The 24,996-nt window shown below is 50.9% G+C and overlaps 1 protein-coding gene across 1 annotated transcript; it reads right to left on the bottom strand.

Annotated features, from left to right (window-relative positions):
• Positions 1-10,479: 10,479 nt before the first annotated feature.
• On the bottom strand, positions 10,480-24,701 carry SYT3 (synaptotagmin 3). The gene is made up of 10 exons (XM_045531042.1): positions 24,374-24,701; positions 22,649-22,814; positions 19,065-19,587; positions 17,283-17,670; positions 16,800-17,018; positions 14,677-14,797; positions 13,897-14,068; positions 13,676-13,808; positions 11,186-11,254; positions 10,480-10,976 (listed from the first exon to the last, which is right to left on the bottom strand). The coding sequence occupies exons 2-9, from the start codon at positions 22,797-22,799 to the stop codon at positions 11,189-11,191; spliced, it is 1,773 nt and encodes a 590-aa protein (XP_045386998.1). The 5' UTR covers positions 22,800-22,814; positions 24,374-24,701; the 3' UTR covers positions 10,480-10,976; positions 11,186-11,188.
• Between the last annotated feature and the right edge of the window lie 295 nt (positions 24,702-24,996).

Here is a 24,996-nt window from a genome sequence, read left to right as displayed (position 1 = left end):
CTGCGTGGGTGCATGTACTTTGTTTTCACTGCTGTCTTCTCGGCACCCAGAATGATGTCTGGCACATAGTGAATACTCAGCATTTGTTGAATGAATGAATGAGAAAAGAGTTATTTTGCATACCTCTTTGTGCTATGGCTACAGTGGGCCAAAGAGAGAGGACTGGGGGATCCAGAAACATGGTCACAAATCTAGAACCTGCGTGGAGGCCTTTTAAAACCCAATTCCAAATCAAGGTTACAGTTTACCAAAGTGGCATAAAGAAGAACCTCAAGCATTCTTGGTTTTCAGTACTTCTCAGGGTCAAGGATAAGGCTGAGTGGTGGGTCTCGTTATCCACAGGTTTATGTGTCCCTTACCCAGTCTCAGGTGACTCTGTCCCCCTCATTTCCTTTCTCTTTGCCTTCTCTATTCATCTCTGTGCCCCAGTCTCCATCTTTGCATCTTTGTCTTTCTCTGGTGTGTCTTGGTCATGTTGTCCCCATCTCTATCCTCCTCTATAAGATGCAATTCCAATTGCTTCTGACTCTGCTCACACCCCGACTCTGCTTGCACCCCGACTCTAGCTTTATCTCCAGGATGTCTGCTAAGCCAACCTCTATCTCTACCCTTCCCCCCATCTTGTCTCTATGCCTTCTGTTTCTCTCTCCACTTTTGTCACTGTCCCTTCTGTCACCATCCTCTCTGCCTCTCTTCATCTCTCTCTGTGTCATTGAATGTGCTGTTACTCTCACCCTGGTATTGTCACCACATTTGCCCTCCAGTTTGGGTCTGTGCATTCTGTTGCTCTTCCCTCTGAATCTGTCTGCACTCTCTGGCTCCTGACCCTGTGTCCTCCCACTCTGGATCCTCCATCTCTAACCCTCACTCTGCTTCTGTTTCCTCCATTTCTGTCATGGTCTCCTCTCTCCCTCCCCCCCCCCCCCGACTTTGAACCTCCTATCTCTATCTCTGTCCCCTCTACTTCTGTTCCCTCCATCTCTGTCTCTCTGCTATGTTCCATCCTCTGTCCCCTCTGTGTATTGGTCCACTCCTTATCTAATACTGTTTTCTGAATTTCTAACATTAATTCCTTTATCTCTGCCCCCTCTCTCTTTGTTTCCTTTGCCTCAGTCACTATTGCCTCCAACTTTGTTTTTGGCACCTTCTCTATTTTTGTCACTTTTCCCCGTATTACTACTTCTATCTGTTATCTCTGTCTTCTCCCTCTCTCTGTCACTGTCCTCCATATCTTTACAGCCTCTGAGTCTCTGTTTCTGTCACCTTCTCTATATCTGCCACTGTCCCCCTTATCTCTCTCTCCTCTATTATTGTCCCTTTGGTCTCTATCCCTTCTGTCATTGTCCTATCTCTCTCCATGACATTGTCCTCTCTGTCTTTATTACTGTCCTCTTGGTCTCTCTCCCATTTTTCTAAGACCCCTTGATCTCTGTCCTGGCCCGCCCCCGGGCGTCTCTGTCTCTATCTCCTCTCAACTTTTACCCCTATCTGATTCACTGTCTTCTCTATTATTGCTCCCTTTGCCTCTGACTCTGTCATTGTTATTTCCACTTGTGACACTGTCCTCTCTGATGTCTTCTCTAACTCTGTTGTGTCACTGTCCCCACTACCCCTGCCTGAGTCCCTTCTGCCTTTCGGGGCCCTCCATCTCTGACCGCGGACTCGTTTTCTGTGCCCGCTGTCTCTGTAACAAGCCCCCTCTTGTGGTTCCTGATCACAGTCACCGTCTCTCGCCTCTGGGGCCTTCTCCTTGTCTTGTCATTATCTTCTTGCCACTTTCTGCTTCTCCTTCGCTGCCGCTTTCCTTCCGTGTCTGAATCCTCTTCTGTTCCTGTGAGTACGCGCATGTGGGGATTTCTGCCCCTTGGGGCTGTTTCTCGCAGTACTCCCAGTCTGTCTCTGGATGTTTCCTAAGGGGCCACATCCTCCCCCAGGCCTTTTCTGGAACAGAGGGGTCTACCCTGAGGTCCATCAGTCAAGTCAGTCCGCCTGTCAGTCAGTCTGACCGACCCTACTGAGCCTCTCCCTTGCGCTCTTTACCGTTTCCCGCCCTTCCTTTTTCTCTGAGGGGGGGGAGGGGGAGGGGGAGGGGGAGGCGGAGAGAGAGAGATCTCAGCACATGCGCACCAGGCGCACCAGCCGCTACTCCAGAAAAGATGCGCGCGCCCCGCCTGCGGGCTCCCGGGAGCTTACGCGAGCCCATCTGCTCCAGCGGCCGGCTCGGCAACTAGTGACGTCACGGAGGCTTGGCCTCGCCTTATTGGCTGCTTTCAACGAGAGCGCGTTTGCCGGAGTAGACGGCTGCGAGTTGCCAAGCGCCAGGTGGCGCTCAGCGCTGGAGCTCCCGGACCTTGGAAATCGTACAGAACTGCGGTCCCCACGGCCGGGGCAGCAGGCCGGTACCAGTACGAGGCCTGGTGTAGGGACCGGGCCGCACAGCTCCGGCGCCTCCCATCCCCCTTCGTGGAAAAATCATCTTCCATGAAACTTAGGAAGCGGGGTGGGGCCGCAGAGCAGGGGGCGAGCGGCCGGCGGGCGGTGACCCGCGGGCGGCGGTCGAAGCTTCGTCTGTGTTCACAGCCGCTCCCCTCCCGTCGCTCGCATCACCGCCTGCGCTCCGCACCCCCACCCCGTCCGAGGAAAAATTGTCTTCCACGAAACCGGTCCGTGCTGCCAAAAGGGTTGGGGACCGCTGCTATAGAGACTCGTGTAGTCATGGCAACCCTGCCCTACCTGCTTGGATACCTGCGCTCTTTCGTTGGATCCACTAATCTGATTGGATAGCTGTCGAATCAGCGCTTGTATCTGAGTAGATACCAGGGAATTCGGCTCTTCCTGTCCTCTGGCACTTCTCTCTCCCCGCCAGATTTCTCCTGCGAGCGCCGGCAATGTGGAGACGGAAAGTGACTTGGGTCGCCAGGGGGCGCGAGGGGCGCGGTACTTGGCATCGGAGCGCTGCGGGCGAGCTCGGCTCTCTGGCACCAGCTCCCTGTCCTCTCGCCAGAGGCCGCCACGGAGCGCCGGGCCCTCGGCGGCCTTGGAGACCGGTGACGTTGGTGGCGATCCACTCGTGATTGGCTACCTCTCTCCCCATAACCGCAAGCAAAGTCATAAAGGAAGGCCTTGAGAGTTGTATCACAGGAGGAAAGAAAATGTGTGTCCAGGAATTCTCACCGTATTCTCAAACAGCTCAGTACGCAAAGAGCATTCGTCTTTATTATCTCTTCTAATCTCCAGAGTCATGTCCAAATGTGCAAACTATTATTAGAATGGACACCTACTGCAGCTTGGACCTATGAAATGGACACCTGTTGTTTTTGCCTGACTGATATCTGTTATCTCTGATTTTGATTTTCATGAATAGACTTTTGTTTCCATCAGTTTTAGGTTTACAGGAAAAAATCAAGGGAAAAGGACAGAAGAGTTGCCATATACCCCCTCATTGACCCCCTCCACTTCCCCTGTTATTAACATCTTGCATTACTGGAGTACATTTATTACAATTAATAAGCCAATATTGATGCGTTACTATTAGTTAAAATCCGTGGTTTCTATTATGGATCACTCTTTGTGTTGTACATTGCACATTTTATGGTGTTTTTTAAAAAAGTAGATGTTATTTTTTAGAGCAGTTTTAGGTTCACAGAGCAATTGAGAGGAAAATAAAGCCATTTTCCATATACCCCTTGCCCTCACACATGCACAGCCTCCACTATAAACATTACCCACCACAGTGGTGTGTTTGCTACAGTTGATGAACCTACCTTGACACATCATTATCACCCAAAGTCCATAGTTTACATCAGGGTTCCCTCTTGTTGTTGTATAGTCTATGGGTTTGGACAAATTTATAATGACATGTGTCCACTGTTATAGTAATCATACAGACTAGTTTCACTGTCCTAAAAATCATGTGGGGTCCATTGATTCATCCTTCTCTCTTCCCAAACCCCTGACAACCACTGATTTTTTTTTTACTATCTTTACAGTTTTGCCTTTTCCAAAATGTCATATAGTTGGAATCATACCATATGTATAGCCTTTTCATATTATCTTCTTTCACTTAGCAATATGCATTCTACATTCCTCCATGTCTTTCCATGGTGTGATAGCTCATTTCTTGTTGTCACTGAATAATGTTCCATTGTATGGCTGTACCAAAGTTTGTCCACCTGCTGAAGGACATCTTGGTTGCTTCCAAGTTTTCGCAATTATGAATAGCACTGCTATGAATATTCATGTTCAGGTTTTGTGGATGTTAAATTCTCAGCTTATTTGGGTAAATGCCAAGGAGCACAACTGCTGCACTATATGGTAAGAGTATGCTTAGTTTTGTAAGAAATTGCCAAACTATCTTCCAAAGTGGCTGTTCCATTTTGCGTTGCCACCAGCAATGAATAAGAGTTCCTGATGCTCCACATCCTCACTAGCATTTGGTAGTTTGGATTTTGGCCATTCTAATAGGTGGTAGTTATATCTCATTATTGTTTTAATTTGCAGTTCCCTAATGACATGTGATGTTGTACATCTTTTTATGTACTTATTTGCCATCTGTGTCCGTCTTCTTTGGTGAGGTGTCTGTTTACATATTTTGCCTACTTTTAAATTGGGTTGTTTGTTTTCTTACTGTTGAGTCTTAAGACTTCTTTGTATATTTTGAATACAAGTCCATTATCAGATATGTGTTTTGCAAAGATTTTCTCGCAATCTGTAGCTTCTCTTTTTATTCTTAAACTCCAAATTTTCCTATTACCCCTCCCTATGAAAAAATCACATCCTTTGGGTGGACCCTGCCAGAGATCCAAGTGTGGGAACAAATGCCAGCCCCGGCCAATCAGAGTAATTCGTCACCCTGGTTACAATGATTGGTACAGAAATGGACATACGACCAAAGTTGGACAAGTGAAAGCTAATCATGGGACTTCGGTGTCAGCATTCAGAAAATAGATACCTTCTTTCTGGTACCTAAATTGCTAAGATGATAGGATGGAAACCTTGAGCTTCTGTGGGCTTTCTTTGCCTCCATGAGGGGCAGACTCTACCTTAGAGGGAAGTCAAGATACAGAAAAGCAAAGCCCATATACGAAATGAGATATATTCTTTTTTTTTTTTTTTTTTTGAGACAGAGTCTCACTCTGTTGCCCAGGCTAGAGTGCCATGGCGTCAGCCTAGCTCACAGCAACCTCAAACTCCTGGGCTCAAGCAATCTTTCTGCTTCAGCCTCCTGAGTAGCTGGGACTACAGGCATGCACCACCATGCCTGGCTATTTTCTATGTATATTTTTAGTTGTCTAATTTATTTCTATTTTTAGTAGAGACGGGGTCTCGCTCTTGCTCAGGCTGGTCTCGAATGCCTGAGCTCAAACGATCCACCTGCCTTGGCCTCCCAGAGTGCTGGGATTACAGACCTGAGCCATTGCGCCCAGCCGAGATATATTCTTGACGATTCATTTTAGTGCCTGGGTCCAGCCATGCCTGAAGCCAGTTATATAAGCTCAGTTCTATAAGCTAATAAATTCTTCTTGTCAAAAAACAAAAAAAGAAAGCCAGAGTACTCACCAGATAGCAAGACTTATATGATAATAATTAAAGCTTTGGTCTATTTGTTTTTAATAATTACAAGGAAAAACAAGTAGACCAAAGGAATGAAATTGAAAAATCAGGAAAATATGGAAAATATCACACATATATGGTCATTTGGTTTATGATGAAAGTAACACTGCAGTGCAGTGAGGAAAAAAATGATCTTTTTGAATAAATAGGGCTGGGCCATTACATAGCCATATAACCCCTACCTCACACCACACACAGAAATTGATTCCAAATGGGTTGTAGATATAAATGTTAAAGTTTAAACAACAACAACAACAACAAAAAAAAAACTCTAGAAGAAAACATTGTAGAATATCTAGAACTTTCAGGACAAGAAAAGGTTTCTTAAACAAGAAACACAAGAAACCTTAACTATATGGAAAAATATCAATAAATTGGACTCTATTAAAATATAAACTTATGTTCATCAAAAATACCATTAAGTGAATGAAAAGACAAGCCGCAGAGTGGGAGAATAATATGTTTTCTAACAAAGGACTCACATGCAGAATATATAAAGAACTACTAGTCAATTAGAAAAGGCAGAAAATCTAATAGAAAAATGAAAAATGATGTGAGTTGGCACTTCACAAAAGAGAATATCCAAATGGCCAATAAATATTTGCAAAAGCATTACATTTCATTAGCCATTGGGGAAAAGTAAATTAAAATCATAATATTATAAAACACTGCTCATCCCTGCCAGAATTGCTAAAATTAGAAGGACTGACCATACCAAATGTTGATTTGCAACTGAAATTCTCAGAGACTGCTGGTGGGGGTATAAATGGAGACAATGACTTAGGCAAACTGTTTGACAGTGTCTATTAAAGCCGAATACATACTCCCTGGGACCCAGCAATTACACTTCTAGGTTTATACCCAACAGAAATGCCTACATATGTTCACCAAAATGCAATGTTCCTAGCAGCACTATAAGTGATAGCACCAGAATGTTGATCAACAGTACAATAGATAAATAAATTATGGTATATTCCCATAATACACTCTTATATGGCAATGAAAATGAACATCCTACAGCAACCAGCAACAACGTGGTTGAATCTCACAGACATATGCTGAATGAGAGAAGCCAGATACACATCTATACACTGTAGGATTCCATTCAGTGAAGTTCAAAAACAACACAAACATTTATGGTGTCAGAAATCAGGACAGTAGTTAACTTTCAGGTGAAGGAGTGACCACCAAGGAGCATGAGGGGTCTGGGGAGCTGGTCGTGATCTAGTCCATGACCCAGGGCTGGTTCCATGGCTGTGCTCAGTTTGTAAACTGAGCAATACACACTAGATATTTGTGCATTTTTCTGTGTCACAAAAAAGGGCAAGTTTTCTGTCACTTGCAAGCTGCAGAGTCTTGACAAATACAGGCAAATAGCCATGCTATTTTGTTCTTCTTTCTCCTGTTTTATAAATGAGAATTGTGGTAGCTTTTCTGTTCTCCCTCCACTGTTCTACACTGTGGTAGGTTGCTGAGGGAAGCTACAATTTTCGTTTAGCATTAATTTTCTGGATCAAGAGAGACTCCATGCACCCTTGATAAAAGGAATACTCAATGTCACAAAATCCTGATCTAGCGATTGAATGTGACTTTGGCTTACATCCCCTTTGAGGATTGGGTAGACACCTCTGCAGTTGTACCCGGGATGGTTGTATTATGTCAGGTAGGCGTGTTCTTTTTTTAACCAACCTTATTGAGGTATAATTTATGTGCAAGGAAATGCATCAGTTTTTCAAAGAGATATATGCAACCCATGTTCATAGCAGCATTATTCACAATAACCAAAGGGTGGAAGGAAGCAACCCGAGTGCTCATCAGTGGATAAATGGATAAAGTAAATGTGGTATATACATGTAATGGAGTATTTTTTGACCTTAAAAGGGAAGGAAATTCTGACACATGCTACAACCTGGATGAACCTTGAGGACATTATGCTAAGTAAAGCAATCCAGTCACGGCGAAACAAATACTGTATAATTGCACTTACATAGGGCACCTACAGTAGTCAAATTTGTAGAGACTTTCCCAGAAAGTAGAATGGTGGTTGCCAGGGGCTGGAAAGAGAGGGGAACAGAGAATTGTTTAATGGGTGCAGAGTTTCAATTTTTCAAGATGAAAATAATTCTAGAAATGGATGGTGGCGATGTTTGCACAACAATGTGAATGTACTTAATGCAACTGTACACCGAAAAACAGTTAAGATGGTAAATTTTATGTTATGTGTATTTTGCAACAATTTTAAAACTTTTAAATGCACCAATTTTAAATGCAATGAGTTTTGACACATGTATACAGTTGTGTGACCACCCCACAATTAAAACATAGAATTGTTCCATCATCCCTAAAGTTTCCCTTGTGCCCATTTGTAATCCATCTCCCCATAGCCACCCACCCCCGCCCCTGTCCCTGGGCAACCACTGATCTGCTTTCTGTCCCTACAGATTAATGTTTCCTCTTCTACAATTCCACATAAATGCAATCATACAGTATGTACTCTTTTGTGTCTTCTTTTGTGGCTTCTTTCACAAAACATATGTTTTTGAGATTTATCCACAGTGATACACATATCACAGGTGGCTGTTTTTATGGCTGAGTTGTATTCCATCCTAGGGATATACCACAGTTTTTTTATCCAACCTCCTGTTGATGGACATGCAGGTTGTTTCCAGTTTTCCAGATGGGGGCTATTATGAATAAGATTGCCATAGAACATGTTTGTGTGAACATGTTTTTATTTCTTGTGGACAAATATTTAGGAGTAAGATTGCTGAGTCATGTGATAAGTCTATGTTTAACTTTATAAGAAACTGACAAACTTTTTCAATGTGGTTGTAGTGGGTTGAATGTTAGTCCCCAAAAGCTATGTCCACGTTCCAACCCCAGGAACCTGTGAATTTGACCATATTTGAAAAAAGGGCGTTTGCAGATATAATTAAGGATCTCCAAATGAGATCATCCTGGATTTAGAGTGGTCCCTAAATCCAAGGACAGGTGTCCTGAAAAGAGAAAGGCAGAGGCAGATCTGAGACACAGAGACACACAGTAGAGAAGGTGACGGAGCAGGGATTGGAGTGATGTATCTACAAGCCAAGGAATGGCAAGGACTGTCGGCAGCTCCCAGGAGCTAGGAGAGAGGCATAGAATGGATTTTCCCTCAGAGCCTCAGAAGAAACCAACCCTGCCAATACCTTCACTACAGACTTCTGGCTTCCAGAACTGTGAGAGAATACATTTCTGTGTTTTCAGCCAGACAGTTTGCAGCCCTAGCAAACCAATACAGCTGTTGTACCAATTTTCACGGTGGGGGAATTTTTTGAAATGGTGTGTGCAGGAATGCAGGTGTGAATTAACGCAAAGGGCAGAAGTAGTGGACACCTACTACTTTGAGGGAGTGCCCCTTGCCCACTGCCACGTGATTGTCACAACTGTCAATCAAGGGGCCCTTATGTTCTCCACTAAAGAGTGTTATGGCTCCGAGGAGTTGAATTCACCATTCCAGCCAAAAGGGATGAGGTCCCGGGGCGTCGGGGCCAATCCTGGGCAAGATGGGCAGAGGAGGAGTCAGTGATGGCAGGCGGCGGGCCGAGAGCTTGCCAGCCCACCTTAACGCAACGATTGGCTTGACATGGCCATCCGAGGCTTGTGCAGGACCAATCGGAATCCTTTCCCTGAATGATACGGAGGCTGAGGGAGAGGGGATCCTCATTTTGTTTAATCTGAAGTTACCTGCCCTGAAGGCGATTACAAATCCTGTTAATTTCTTGCAATTGTGGCAGATCCTGTTAATTTCCTACCCAACAATCGTTCCCCTCCCTCTACTTCCTCATGAACAAAGCCTGAAGCCCACAACGCGGACTAGAGATGACAGATGCTCACTGTCCCAGACTGATTTGTAACTTGGGGTGGCCACAGAACCCGGTTGTGGCAAGAGAGAAATGAGGGGACTTCTGGGGAGGCCCCTGTCCACAATGCTTGCTTTAGATGTCACCGTGTGAGAACATGATGCGTGGGACTGCTTGAGACAGTTTGTACTCAGGAGGAGAAGGAAACCGATCTTAGAGATGCCAACCTGTTGAGCAACCGAACTAACCCTGGGACTGTCTGTCTTTGAAAGATTTGTTATATGACCACAAGAAATCTCTATCATTTAAGCTCTTTCAATTGGGGGTTGTTTTTGCAGCTGAAGGCATCATTACAGATACAGCATCAGAAGCTCGCAGCTCTGATTTTTACCACTTCATTACTATTTCATCACCATAGCAAAGACCCACCTGAGAATGAAGTCAATAACGAGAAAAGCAGAAACGAAAACATCTCTTGAACACCTGGATCTAAAGTCCCTCTGTGTTCTCAGGGTCTCCATGCACAGAGGTCTTTCAATTCCGTCTGTGGCTTTGGGTTGCATTTTGTGTCCTATAAACACAATGGTTCTGGATATAATGTAATTTTTAGAAACTGAGGTTCAACGAGATTAAGTTGCCCAGGCCAGGTGAGGTGGCTCACGCCTGTAATCCTAGCGCTCTGGGAGGACGGGGTAGGAGGATCGCTTGAGCTCAGGAGTCCAAGACCAGCCTGAGCTAGAGTGAAGCCCTGTCTCTACAAAAAGTAGAAAAATGACCTGGGCGTTGTGGCACACACCTGTAGTCCCAGCTACTGGGGAGGCTGAGGCAGGAGGATTACTTGAGCCCAGGAGTTTGAGGTTGCAGTGAGCTATCATGATGCCACTGTGCTCTAGCCAGGGCGACAGAGTGAGATTTAAAAAAAAAAAAAAGGTGCCCAGCCAGTGAAAGAAACACATTTGTCTGAATGCAGAGCCAGCATGTTCCAATCCAGCTTCCCAGCGTCGGAGAGGACAGGAGCCCCAGCTGGAGTGAGACCCACAGAGTGTGTTTATTCTGGCGTTGACAGCAGCAGCAGTGGGGGGATCGGCCAGACGCGGGATGTGGTGAACAGAAGGGGGGGGACACAGGTGTGTGTGTCTGAGGGGACACAGAGGATTGGCCCGTTGACATTCACAGAGATAACGAGGGTCAGGACACCAAATCTCGGACAAACAGCAAAGAGAGACAGACAGAGGGCTTGGGGGCAGGGGTCCCCCAGGCATGCACGGCCCCTCGCCTCGAGGGGGAGCCCCAGGGAAGAGAAGACAGACATAGTGGAGGCTGAATGCCCCCCACCCTGAAACAGGGAGCTAGGCCCGCCTGCCTCCCACCCTCTCTCCTCTGGGGGTAGGAAGGGCAGGCCCAGGGCTGCCCCGCACCAGCAGCTCGGACGTTATGGCTTCGAGGAGGTGAATTCACGGTCCGGGCAGGAAAGGATGGGGTCCTGAGGGGACCTGGTCCGATCCCGGGCCTAGGCCAGACCTGTGCGATGGAGCAGGGGAGGAGGGGTCAGCAACAGCAGAGAGCAGGGCCATGACCTGCTGTAGCAGCATAACTACCCCGGGACCCAGGAATCTTGGACCGCAGACCCCTCCTCCTCCAGACCCAGGGATCCAAGCCCCCAGCCTCCTCCTCCCCAGACCCAGGGGTCCTGGCCCCTAGCCCCGTCCCCATTGGTCTGGGTTCCTTACCCCTCACTCTGAGTTCTCTTTCTCTGATAGTCCTTTGCTGCCTTTTGTGAAGCTGGTCAAAGTCTTTTCCTGAAGGGGAAAATCCAGAAGGTTCAGGAATTGGGGGAAGAGGCAAAACAACTGCTAATAACCAAGAGGACGTCAGTCCTGTGTCATTATTTACAATGCTCACTCGGCTCCAAAGTGATGGGGCAAATGGTATTACAATTCCATTCTACAGATGGGGAAACTGAGGCACAAGAAAGCAAAGTCGCTGCAAATGTGAGGAGAGATGAGGTGGCAGGGCTGAGTGGGGCGGACCCCGCATGGCCTCAGAGGGGCAGACACTCTGTCCCGGGGGCGCTGGGAAGGCTGTGAGCAAGGGAGGGACCAGGGCAGCTCGGATGCAGAAGGACCCTCTGGGGCCATGCGTCGCGCTATGCGCTGAAATTCACGGGCAGGGCCAGGATTCTGCCCAGGTTCTCTCTGCGCCTCCAGCACCGCCCAGCATGGGCGGTGGCTCGCTAGAAAGGCCTGGAGAAGTTTGCAGAGTGAATGAGTGAGTGAAGTAGGAGCAGAGCGAATGACAGAAGGAGGGAGTGGCCTCCATCCTGTCCACCTAAGTAGAGTCACAGTCTTCTCAAATCTCAGATGTGAGCTCTGTGCCCAGCTCTTAAAGTCCTCACCACCCCTAGAACGGCGTCCAAAGCCGGGCTAGACTTAGGTGAAGTGAAATTTTCACTCTGGTACTAAATTTAAGGGTGGGCCCCAAACTCATCAGTCAAGATAAAGAAAATTTTAATGCAATATTTTTTAAAAATAAAAATTAATACAAATAAAATCTATGATGAACAGAATACCAAATTTTAAATAAAGGCCAGCCTCATGCCATCTCAAACTGCCAGCAGTATAAAGAAAAAGGATGTGCCCCTATTTACATGTTTTTCTGTATTTTTGAAAGGTTAAAATTTTTTCCAGAATGTTAAATAGTTGAAAAATACTGAAAAAATGAAGAATAAGTATATTTGAAAATCAGAACATTAATCTTTTATTTATATCCTAAACAGAATTTAGTATAATTTTACTTTCTTGGCTTTTAATGAAAGCAAATTCATCACTAGTATTTTCCAAATCTACTTCTTTGCGCTTCTTGTTTTCTATTGAGAGAATGACCATGTGTGATGATTTCTCTTTTTTTTTAAATTGATGAATGTTTGTAACAAATTTATTCACAATATCCCCAAACTGGAAACAATCCAAATGTCCATTAACAGAATAGATTGACATTGTGATATATTTACGTAATAGAGAACTATTCAGTGATTTAAAAAGCAATGTACTGATGATAATAAATGCAACAACTGATGATTTCTCTTGACCAAGTAATGATCTTAAATCTTTAAACAGTTATGATCATGCCACCAGAGAGACCCCATGTGTTCTGCCCCACCCCTTCTTTCCCCTGCCTCCTGGCTTTTTTTTTTTTTTTTTTTTTTAATTTTGAGACAGAGTCTTGCTCTGTTGCCCAGGCTAGAGTGCCGTGGCATCATCGTAGGTCACTGCAACCTCAAACTCCTGGGCTCAAGCGATCCTCCTGCCTCAGCCTCCCAAGTAGCTGGGACTACAGGCATGTGCCACCACGCCCGGCTAAGTTTTTCTGTTTTTAGTAGAGAGGGGGTCTCGCTCTTGCTGAGGCTGATCTTGAACTCCTGACCTCAAGTGATCCTCCCAACTCGGCCTCCCAGAGTGCTAGGATTACAGGCGTGAGCCACGGCACCCAGCCCCTGCCTCCTGGTTTTCCCGGTGCTGTGCCCTCCCCCTGCAGCCTTCAAACCCTCACCTAAGCCCACTCCTTCACAACCTCCAGACCTGTGCTCAAATGTCACCTCCTCAGAGAGGCCCTCCCTGATGCCATAATCTAAAAAGCAACCCCCAACCCCCCACGCAGATTCCCTCTACCTCCAAGACTTCCAAACCTTTTGGACCACAACCCATAGGGAAAAAGAAATTGACATTATGATCTTTACAATAGGAGCTGCCTTATGAAATTTTCTGTTCTACTTTATTATTTTCTCATTTATTTATTAAAAATTGCTGATCCCCACCCAGTACACAAAAATCAACTAATTTTCACAGCCTGCTCTAAAAAAAAAAAAAAAAACCCAAACCAAAAACCCCTGGCTCCATCTTACCACCCAGTTTCCCCCCTTTATTTCGGACTTGGCAGCGGGTAATCACAACAGTAGCTGACCATTTAGTGAACATTTAACTCACGGAATCTCACATTTATCCTAACCGTGGATGTCACCAACATCCTCATTTCCCAGCCGAGGAAAACAAGGCACAGAAGGCTAAGTAACTTGTCTCAGTCACACAGCTGAAGTTGGCAGAGCAGGGATTCGAACCCAGGCCGTCTGACTCCGCGGCCCAGACACCACGCGTTGCACGAATGAAGGGGCGGAGAGGGGAGCAGGTGAATGGCGGGGGAGCAGCATGGGGGGCCCTACTCACCTCCACCAGCTGATGCCAGTGCTCCACGGGCTTGCGCGGATTGGCCAGCATCTCGGCCCAGTGCTCGCGGCCGTGGGGGTCGGCGGCGTCGGGGCCCACGCGGCACACGCCGATCACCTCGTTGTGGCCGATGCTGGGGGTTGGGGGTGGTGAGCACGGGGCGGGGGGGGCAACCAGGCGGGCCGCACCCCGCATCCCCCCGCCCGGGCCGCGCCCCTCACCAGTCGTAGTCAACCACGGCGATGCTGAGCCCCACGTTCTCCACGCTCTCTGGGGCCACGTCGAACACCAGCGCCTCGTTGTACGTGGGGTTCAGCGTGTTCTTCTTGATGGAGGTTTTCCGCTTCTTCAGACGCCGCCCCTCGCTGATCAGAGAGGCCTTCACGTAGGGGTCTGAGGGCAGAAACAAAGTACTGAGCAGCGACTCCCTCAGACCCAGGGGTCCAGGTCCCCGGCCCCCTCTTTCCTCGGATCCAGGGGTCCGGATTCCCAGTCTCCTCCTCCCTCAGACCCAGGGGTCCCGGCCCCTCCTCCCTCAGACCCAGGGGTCCCGGCCCCTCCTCCCTCAGACCCAGGGGTCCCGGCCCCTCCTCCCTCAGACCCAGGGGTCCCGGCCCCCAGCCCCTCCTCCCTCAGACCCAGGGGTCCAGGTCCCCGGCCCCCTCTTTCCTCAGACCCAGGGGTCCAGGTCCCCAGCCCCCTCCTCCCTCAGACCCAGGGGTCCCGGCCCCCAGCCCCTCCTCCCTCAGACCCAGGGGTCCCGGTCCCCAGCCCCTCCTCCCTCAGACCCAGGGGTCCAGGTCCCCGGCCCCCTCTTTCCTCAGATCCAGGGGTCCAGGTCCCCAGCCCCTCCTCCCTCAGACCCAGGGGTCCAGGTCCCCGGCCCCCTCTTTCCTCAGATCCAGGGGTCCAGGTCCCCAGCCCCCTCCTCCCTCAGATCCAGGGGTCCAGACCCCCAGCCCCCTGGTCCCTCAGACCCCACTGCCAACCCAGGCCCTCACCCGAGAAGCCGGTGAGGTCCATCGCTTTGAGGTTAGAGGCTTTGATGATGGTCACGGTGAGGCGCCCGGCCGTGGGGAGGTAGCAGAGTGAGAAATTGAGTTCCCCAAGATCTGCCTTTTCCTGCAGTTGGGGAAAGGGGTTCAGGGATATCTCGCCTCAGTGTCTAGCCATCTCCTGCTGATTTTCTCTCCCTCCCCGAGCCTCCAGCTCTCCTCCCTGACATCCAGGGCTCAGGTTTCCGATCCACTTAACAATCTGACTCCGGGCCAAGGCCTGGTGACTCCCCTGGCCACAGCTGCCCACGACCGACCGTCAAAGCCTATTTTGTTCTGCTGGGAAGATTGGAAGAGGCATGAGTGAGGAGAGAGAGAGAGAGGGAGGGAGAGAGAACACAGTGGAAACAGACAGAGACAGAAGCCAAAACACTGAGACATGCAGTCAGCAAGACAGACCCCCAGAGTTCTTAAGGAAGAGTGACAGAGACCTGGGGGGTGGGTGACAGAGACCCAGAGACCCAGGTGGGGGGGAACAGAGACCCAGAGAGATGGGGACAGAGACCCAGACAGAGAGGAGGACAGAGACCAGAGAGATGGGAGGACACAGATTTGGGGGTGAGCAAAAGACCCAGAGAGGGTGACAGACCCAGAATGAGAGTGCAAGGGCACAGAATGGGACAAAGACCGAGAAGAAACACACGAGGAGTCAGCCTGAGAGAGCAGGAGATACACCAAGACCCGGAATGAAGGTTTCAAGGGAGACAGATCCGTCCCACCCGACACAGACTTGGAGCTGTGACCTCTCCTGCCCAGCCCTGTGGCCTCCCAACCAGGTCCTTGGACGCCCGGCTCACTCCCCTCAGGCCTTCGCCCAGGCTGTTCCCTCCCCATCTCCAGGCTCCTCCTTGGCCTTCAGGTCTGGGCTTCCTGTCACCTCATCCCCCAAGCTCCTCCATCCCCTGAGCAGATGCCCCTCCTGTTTCCCCTGACACCAACTGTGTGACAGCCTAGACCTGGCGCTCCTGAGGACTGTCTGGGATCCGTAGGTCCTGATCCTGAAAACACAGTGGTTGAAGGAAGGAATGAATGAGGAAGGCCACAAGTGATGAAGATGGGGAGAGAAAATGAGAAGAGACAGGCACAAGAAGGAGGCCAAGATGGACGCGGGGAGAGGGTCTTCGCGTGGGGCTGCCATGGCTGGTGGTGACCAGGAGCAGGGCTTGGAGGGATAGACAGGGGCCCTGGGGGCAGGGATCCTAGAACTAGGCACTTAGATCTCAGAGGCTGGACTTGGGGGTGGCCACCAGGCGGGCAGGGCTTGGCCTCTCCTCACGTAAGGACAGCCTCTCCCACACGCCCCCCCTACCCCGGCACTGGCAGAGAACTGGAACGCTGCGTAAGCCACAGGCTGGAGCTGGGGGTCTGAGGTTTGGGGGTGGAAGGGCTGAGGACACCCAGCAAGGACCTAGGAGTGGGGCTGGGGGAGGGACCGAGCACACAGGAGAGGGAGGTGCCAGAGGGCAGGGTCCTCAGGAATGAGGAAGCGGGTATTGGGGGGTCAGGGCTGTGGGCCCTACAATCTGGATGCCGGGAGAATTGTGGGGTGTCAGGATATTGGGGGTCCCAATGTCTGAGGCCTGGGGGATCAGACCACCAGGATTCAGGGGGGCCATGGAGAAGCAGAGGGTCAGAATGTGACAGAGCTGGAGTTCAGAGATGGGAGAGGGACTGGGGCTTCTGGAAGTCCGGACGCTGGAGTCAGGAGGTTAGACAGAGAAGGAAGCTGGAAAAACAAAAGCCCAGGCACTCTGGGGTCAGGAAGTTGAAGGGTCAGAAATCTGGGGTCAGAGGGTAGAAGTTATCAGATGGCAAGGCGGTCAGAAGTTGGGAAATCTGGGATCCAGGTGCAATGCTAATATTTGACGCACTTGGAGAAGGCAACGGTGCCTGTCATATCATTCTCTATTTAATAGTCCCCAACACAACACAGTTTACAAGAAAATCTGGGGACAAGAAGTCAGGAGGTTGTGAAGTCTCAGGGAAAGGAGACTGCAAACCGAGGGGTCTCGGGGCGTCAGGAAGGGGGCAGTTGGGGGAGAGGTGGGCGGGAGGCAGGGACCACTGACCGAGCCGCCCTCCACGATGTCCCTCCAGAGTGGGCGGTCGGGGGGCTGCTCCGCCAGCTCCAGGAGGTTGTCCAGCACCACCTGGCCGATGAGGTCATGCCGTGAGAAGCGGTCAAAGTCATAGACGCTGAAGTGCAGTTTGCGCTGGGCCAGCTCTGCCAGGGGCACCGAGAACTGAAATGTCTCGTTGAAGACAGGGTTCAGGGTCTTCCTGTGCACCTGGCAGGAGTGGGTGAGAGAGGGAGACCGACACCATGCCCATCAGCCCCTACTCCCAGGACCCAGGAATCCCAGCCCCCAGCCCCTCCTCCCCCAGACTCAGGGCCCCCCAGCTCTTTCATACCCTGGAGTCACAGCCCTGAGCCCCTCCTCTGTGTCACCTCAGGAGTCTGAGATTCCAGCCCCTCCTCCCTCAGACTCAGGGGTCTGGGCCCCCAGCTCCCCTCTCTGTGGGACCCTGATGTCCAGGCTGCCGATCCAGACCTTGGTCTGAAACTTTTTCTTGCGGTCTGGCAGCAGGTAGATCTTGACGTAGGGGTCCGAGAAGCCATTGGAGTCCTTGGCGGGGAGGTCCAAGGCCTGCAGGATCCGCACCACCAGCTGGTCGGAGCCATAGAGGTACCGCAGGGCAAAGCTGATGCGGCCACAGGGCGCCCCTGCACCCGCCTCTCCGGAGCCTGGGGCCCCGCCTCCCCGCCGGCCACCAGGTCCAGTCCCCTGGTACAGCTCCGGCTTAATCTGCCCGATGAGTTTGGCTTTTTCCTCACCGCCCGGCAGGGGTAAGGGTAGGGCGGGTGGCCGCTCCTCACTGCTTGGGTCCGGTTGGGAAGTGAGAGTCTGCTGGGTGAGGGGCCGGGGCAGGGCTGGGTACCTGTAGGAGGTGGGGGAGGTCAAGGTGGGGTCAGTGCTCCCATCTTTGATTGCATCCAAAGTCCAGGGAGATGCCTCCCTGCTTTTTCCTCAACCCCTCCAGCCACAAATCCCCTGCTTTGCTCACTTGAGCAAGCCACTTGTGCTTTCTGAGCCTCAGTTTCCCCATTTGTATCTGGAGGGGTCATCTCCATTTCTAAGCTAGTTCCAGCTCAGACCCATGGATGTACCAGCTTCCAGAAGCTTCCTCTGGACCTCAAGCTGGTGACCCAGAATAACTTTTCCAGGGACCTCTGGGCCCTACACAGCCCGAGCTTCTTCCAACCCTCTTCTGCCCTTCTCTGAATCTCCTAACTGTCTCTCCCCTCTCTCCCCACTGCCCCAGTTTGGGCCTTGTCCTCTCCTGCCTGGACTCTTGGCCTCCAGTCTTTCCCGCCAGTGTATCTCTACATGGCCCCAGAGGGTCCTTCTACACCCAGAGCCGATCCTGCCCCTCCCCTCCTCACAGGCCTCCCATGGCTCCCCAGTACCCCCTGGACAAAGTCCCACCCCTCAGCCTGGTGCTGAAGGCCTCACATGGTTTGGTATCTGCAGCCACATCACCCAAGTTTTCTGTTTTCAAACTTATTCTCATGCCTTGTTGGCCACTGGCTGTTCCCACAGGGCACTGTGATCTCCTTCCCTCTCACCTTTGCACAGGGTGCTCCCTCTGCTAGGGATGCCCAGGCCACACTCATGCCTCTCTGCCTGGCTAACTCTTCCTCACTCTGCAGGTCAGACACCTCCACCTCCAGGGAGCCCCCAGCCTGCTCCCAGACTGGAATTGGGGCCTCCTGGGGAGCCCCCACCCCGCCCGATACAGTCCCCTGAGCTGCTTTACTGCCTCCCTAGACTGGCTGCACTGGGACAGCCAAGCTGGGGCCACCTCCCCTGGACTGTGAGTGACATGAGGGCAGAGGCCAGTGCTTTCCCGATATCCAGCTCAGGCCTGGCTCATACTCAGGATGTTCAATACACACGTGCAGAATGAGGGAAATGAATGAATGAACTCCTGGTCCCACTACTGATCCTGGCTTACAGTGAGAGGGATGAATACCCTTATGCCTTAGGGACCTTAGGGATTTGAGTGTCCAACCCCCATTCTCCTCCACTTCCCTGACCCTGGAGTCCTGTCCCCAGCTTCCTCCTTACTCTGGACCCAAGAATCCAGGCCTCCAGTTCCCTCCTTTGGGTCTAAGTAGTCTGGGGCCCCAGCCTCCTCTTTCCCCAGGATCTAGAAGTCAACATCCCAATCCTCCTCCAAACCCCAGAACTCAGACAAGCCATAGGTGGGAAAAAGACACAGAGGAAGAGCAGAACTTCAGAGTGGACCCTCAGCCCAGCAGCCTCTCTCACCTGGTGGTGGGTGCCAGGCTTGTGACCTGCTGATGTGACTGGGCACTGGGCAAGCCCCCACCACTGGGGGGCAGCAGGAGCAGCCCAGAGCCTGCCCCGCCCTCAGAGGGCAGCTCAGGGGATGTCTGGCTCGGTTTGACCCCCGTGGCTACTGCAGCTGCGGCCTCTGGATACAAGTCCATGTCCAAGTAGGAGGGTTCAGGAGTGTCAGAGCCCCCCAGGCTGCCTGGCTCCAGCAGCTCGGCAAAGGGTGGATGGTGGGCGGCGTGGGCATGGTGGTGTGGGCCGCCCAGCAGAGGATGGCCACCCAGGCCAGCCCCCAGGTGGTGCCCGCCGCCGCCTACCAGGCCTGCTAGCCCAACCCCAGGGCCTAGGTCTTTGCGCAGGGGGCCACCGCCCACTGCCGAGCCTCCCTTGTCCCTCCAGGGCACCCAGCACAACTTCCAGGACACGAAGAGGGAGACACCCAGAAGGACAATGCCACAGAATGTCACGATGACCGACAGCAGGCTCACGGAGATGTCTGGAGAGAGTGAGGACAGAGGTAGGGGTCAGGGTGAGGTCAGATCATCCTCCCTCTACTGTCCCCGAGAGCTAACACTTAGTATTTGCCATGCATTGTCCTAAACACTTTATGTGCATTACTTAATCTACACACCGCATGCTCTGCAAGGTATTTCTATGTAACCATTTTAAAGATGCGGGAACTGAGACACAGAGAGGTTGAGTGATTTGTATAAGGTTTCACAGGTAGTAAATGACAGATCTGAGATTTCAATACAGCAGTCTGTCTCCAGATTTTATTTTCTTAATTGCTACCCCATGCTGCCTCTCTATGAGAGGACACAACATCTGAGGTAAAACCAAGGTCCCCGAAAATGCTCAGAGATGATCAAGGAAGAGTGGATGCTGCACAGCACAGGCAGGTCAGGATTCAAATCACAGCTTGCTGTGTGGCCTTGGGAACACATCTTAACCACTCTGAACCTTACATTCCCCATTTGCCAAATAGGAACAATCAATCTTGCCCCTTATCGTGGTTTGAAGATACCACGTGAGTTTGGCAACACAATTATCCCTGTTTTCCCACAAAAAAAAAAAAAAAAAAACACTGAAGTCAACAGACACAGTCACCTGGCCAAAGTCCCACAGCTGGTAGGTGGTGAAGTCAGGAGTTGAGCCTAGGAAGAAGCCTGGCTCCAAAGCCCATGGTCTTCACCATGATGCTATCACACCTCAAAACTTCCCAATTAATGGTAGTTCAAACACGAATTTTTATTAGACTAATAAATCCTGTTGCTACCACCACCCAGTGCATCCAACACCATCACCACCATAGCGAACACATTCTGAATCCCAAATATGTGCTGATATGCTTTAGAGGAAGCCAAGTACAGCCCAGTTCTTACAACCAAAGGCTTCTGGTTCATTCAGTAATTGGTACCAGGAGTGGGATTTTTCAGCAAGGAAAGGAGAATTTTTTTTGGAACTGACTCCTGGGTGTCAGCAAAGTACAAGACAGGGGAAATCTCTGCTCCATACAGACGGTGGATTATGGTGGGGAAGCAGGTAGCTAAGCCATTGCTATAGCAATGACAGCTGAATGGAATGGCTGTGGCTTGTCACATTAGGGGACACACAGCAGGAAAGGGATGCCTTCTGGCCCTGTACTGCCCAGCGAAGCTACAGCAATGCATGACATTAATCCTTATGACACTGTGTAATCTATGGATGACTTATCCTATTTTATAGGTGAGAAAACTGAAACTGTGAGAGAGAAAGTGACCCTGCAGGGCCATGTATGAGGCACTGGCAAAAGAACCCTGAGTTTCCTACTCCCCCCTCCTCAGGGTGTTTCTTTTTATGTGACCAACACCTGCTGTGAGTTCTGGAGGTGTGTTAGAAGGCAGAGGTAAGGACTTTACCAGCTCCCTGAACATGGGAGGAATTGAGAAGAGGGGATTGCTTGGGAGAAAAATTAGACATATGCTGTTCCCCACTGCCGGCTTGACTCATACCCTGTCCAGGTCAAAACATAAATCCTCCAGCATGGACTGGGGAGAGGTTTGGGCTTGGAGAGGTGGTGTAGTTGTGCAGCAAAAGGTTCACCTTGTCCAAAGGAAGGTCTGGCCCTTGATCATCTCCTGGGAGGGAACCTCTAAGCCCTTAGAATGTTCTGCCTGATTAGGGTATTTTTGTTTACCTGAGGCCTTGGACCATGCTGGATAGTCTATGCTAAAGCTAACATTGTGATTTTTGCTGGGGGCCTTGGGCATCAGCTCAACTTCTGGAGGGGCTGGAGACTACAGTCAGCTACTTGGGCAATCAGCCCTGTCTACATGACCGAACCCCCAATAAACACCCCAGACCCCGAGGCTCAGGTGAGCTTCCTAGGTCGGCAATACCCTGTTCACGCTGTCACACGTCATTGCTGGGAAAATCAAGCACTGTCCATGTAACTCCACTGGGAGACGACAACTGAAAGCTTGTGCCTGGTCTCTCCTGGACTCTGCCCCATGTGCCTCTTCCCTGTGCTGATTTTCGCCTGGCTCCTGTAATAAACCATGGTTCACAGCTTCGCTGGGCCCTGAGAGTCCTTCCAGCAAATCATTGAACCTCAGAGTGGTCTTGGGGACGCCCAAACTACAGTTCTGTTGTAGACTATCCAGTGTCAAATTCTGGTTCTGCTACCTACAGGCTGTGAGACTCTGAGCCAGCGACTGCAGCTCTCTGGGCCTCATCCCTCATCATTGTCACCTGGACATCCTACACATGAGATGGCGTGCCCTGCCCCGGCGCTCAGCAAGGGTGACTGTTGTAATGTCTGAGCACACACTTCCTCCAGTTCGTGTTTCCTCAGCTGGGCAATGGCACTCAAGGTATTCCCCGGTTCTCAGAACCCTGCTGCTTCCCAGCTCTACGACCTTGAACAAGTCACTTCACCCTTCTAAGCCTCAGTTTCCCCTGTTGAAAATGCGGATTATATGTACCACAAAGGGGCACTGTGAATAGTCAGTGAAACATGCAAAGGACCTCATATACCTCTGCGGCACAGTTGGTATACAATAAATAAATCCCAACATTCACTGAATGACCACCATGTGTCCAATGTTGCTCTAAGCACTTCACACGTGTTATATCATTGGAGTCTCTCATCTGCCCTAAGGTAGTCACTTTTACTAGCCCCATTTTCCAGATGAGGAAACTGAAGCACAGAAGTCACTTGCCTAAAGCAATCCAGTGAGTAAGTGGGGGAGGTGGAATTTGAACCCAAACAAACCAGACAGTCTGACTCAAGAGCCTGAGCTTTTAACCATTACGCAAGATGCACAAATATATGTGAAGGGGATATTTGGTGGTGGTAGTTGGGGGAGACCCACAGGGCAAAACTCAAAAGGTCAGGGGTCAAGTGGACTACACAGCTCCTTCTCTTTAAATCAGAGGTTTGGGGGAGGGGAGAAGCAGTAAGCAGCATGAAGGCAAGACTGTAAGAGGGACTGGCCCCACAGGGAATAGAAAGCTGCTCTGAATCTCCTGGCTATAGTGCAGGCAGGGGGCTGGCCAAGACAGCCAGGGGTGCTGACCTGCATCTGGACCCCGGGGATAGCCTCGGATTCGCAGGTCATTGAACTCCTGGCATCTGTCATTGGTGTCAGCATCTCGGACCCGTGCACAGAGGTCTGAGACTAGGATGAGTGCCCGCCGGCAGAGGTCATCCTCATAGTCTCCTGACATGGTGGCCGTCCAGTCCTGTGTGCGGGAGGGGTGGGGCAAGGGTGCAGATGGGGAAGGGAATGGGGGAGAAGGGCAGGCAGGGTGCAGAGATAAGGGCAGAAACAGAAAGAGAGCGAAGGAAGGATGGGCAAAGGGAATAGAGATTGGGGGAGATGGATTAGGGACAGAGATTAGAGGAAGAAGGACAGTGGGACAAGTAGAGGGAGGGATGGACAAAGAAAAAGAAATTAGGAGCAGACAGACAAGAGGACAGAAATTAGGGGTGGACAGGCAAGAAGACAGTAAGAAGGGCTGGACAAATCTAGGGGACAGAGATGGTGTGAAGGGACAAGAGGACAGAAAATAGGGACAAATGGACAAGGAGGAAGAGACTGGGAAGGCCAGTCAAGGGGCCAAGAGGCAGGACGCACAAATAAGGGGACAGAGGACACAAAGATCAGGGGTGCACAGGTGAAGGGACAGAAGTTAGGGATGGACTGACAAGGTGATAGCCATTCATCACTTATTCATTCATCCAACAAATATTCATTGAGCACCAACTGCACACTAGGCACAGTGCTGGCTGCTGCAGATTCAGCAGAAAACAAAGTATTGGAGTTCCCCGACTTCCTGGTGTCACAATCCAATGAGAGGAGACAAAGAGTAAACAAGTAAACAAAGACACATAAACAAGACACTCTCAGACTGGGAGAAGCACTCTACCAGACATAGCTGGCGGATGTGCCACAAAGGAACTGGGAGGAGGGTGGGCAGGGAGGGCTCTCCGAGACCTGAAGGATGAGGCGGAGCCAGCCACGGGCAGCGGGCAGTGGGGCTAGGGTGGGGAAAAGCATTTTAGGCAGCAGGAACAGGATCAGCAGGGCCTCAGAGTGGGAAGCACTGGAGGTCAGATGGGGTAGACAAGGGGAGGAGCAGGAGAGAGGATGGAGGCAGGTAGAGAGGGAAGAGGTGGATATGTGCGGTGGCAGCTGGGGTGGGACGGAAATGCAGAGATGGGGACCACCTTGGGGGAGGGAGAGGTGTGGGGAGCAGAGAAAGATAAGGAGAAGGGCAAACTTGGGCCCAGAAGAGAGAAAGAGGTGAACAGGCAGACAGATGGAAAGTCCAGAATTGGGACTTGGGATAGACAAGTGATCAAGTACGAGCTGGTGTGTAATTCATGGGGGCTAGAGAGATGGGAGGACAGCGGGGCAGTGAAGAGGGGCAGAGATGCCTTCAAGAGAGAAGCAGTGGGACGGGAGGCTGGATGGGGTGCAGAAATAAAGAAAGCAGCAGACAGATAATGCCTGGAGATCACAGACAGACAAAAGGAGAGAGAGCAGGGCTGGGCAGACAGACAGGGGTCCAGAAGGGAAGCCTGGATGGGGGACATAAATGAGAGGGGGCCAGAAGAGAGAGGTGGATGTGGAGAGAGAGGGAATTAGTGACACATGGCTTGGAGCCAGGCATCAAGATGGGTTGAAAGGAGGATGCAGGGGAAATGAGGAACAGACAGAACAGGGCTCACAGATGGACAGGTGTCGTGGGGGTGCTGCAGAAGGCCAAGACTCCGCGACAGGCATGGTCAGACTCACCTGCGCTTACCCCTGCTGTGTCCTGGGTGGCAGCCGAGGCGGCGGCGGGCGGCAGCCCATGGGGGTTGGTAGAGCGGACAAGGGGCTGCGGACCGGTCCCCACGCGCTGGGTGGTGAGAGGAAGTGTCTGATCTGGAGGCCGAGGCCAGGAGGAAAGGCTGAGCCTAAGCCTCACATCTTGCCCTATTCGGGCCAGCTGCCAGACCCCAGCCAACCCCCGGGGGTCCAGCACCCCCCTCCCACCTCTGGGGCCCCAGCTCCCAGTTAAGAGCTTGGAGACTACAATTCCCGGCAGACCTCGCGCTCGCGCCGCTGCTGCTTTATAGACCCGACGCCGCAGTGGCTGCTGGGAATTGAAGTCCTTAATGCCTCCCCAGGCTGCAGAGAGGATGGGAATTTTTTTTGGAGGGGGGGGGGTTGACATGCGGGGGTCCCAAGACGCTGCAGGGGAAGGGAACGATGTTCAGAGCCTCGAAAGACCGCGAAGTCCTAAGTCTTTAGGGGTCATGGAATTGGTAAACGATCTCCATGCGCTGGGGATCGGTGGGCGAAGGGTGGGGTACACCCAGGTGTTTCAAGACCCCCTTCCAGGGCCACGTGCCCCTCCCTCGGGGTGGCCAGCG

The sequence above is a fragment of the Lemur catta genome, chromosome 19 (assembly GCF_020740605.2).
Source record: "Lemur catta isolate mLemCat1 chromosome 19, mLemCat1.pri, whole genome shotgun sequence".
NCBI lineage: Eukaryota > Metazoa > Chordata > Mammalia > Primates > Lemuridae > Lemur > Lemur catta.
The sequence above is the reverse complement of the archived record's forward strand: the minus strand, read 5'-3'. Positions and strand labels throughout refer to the sequence as shown.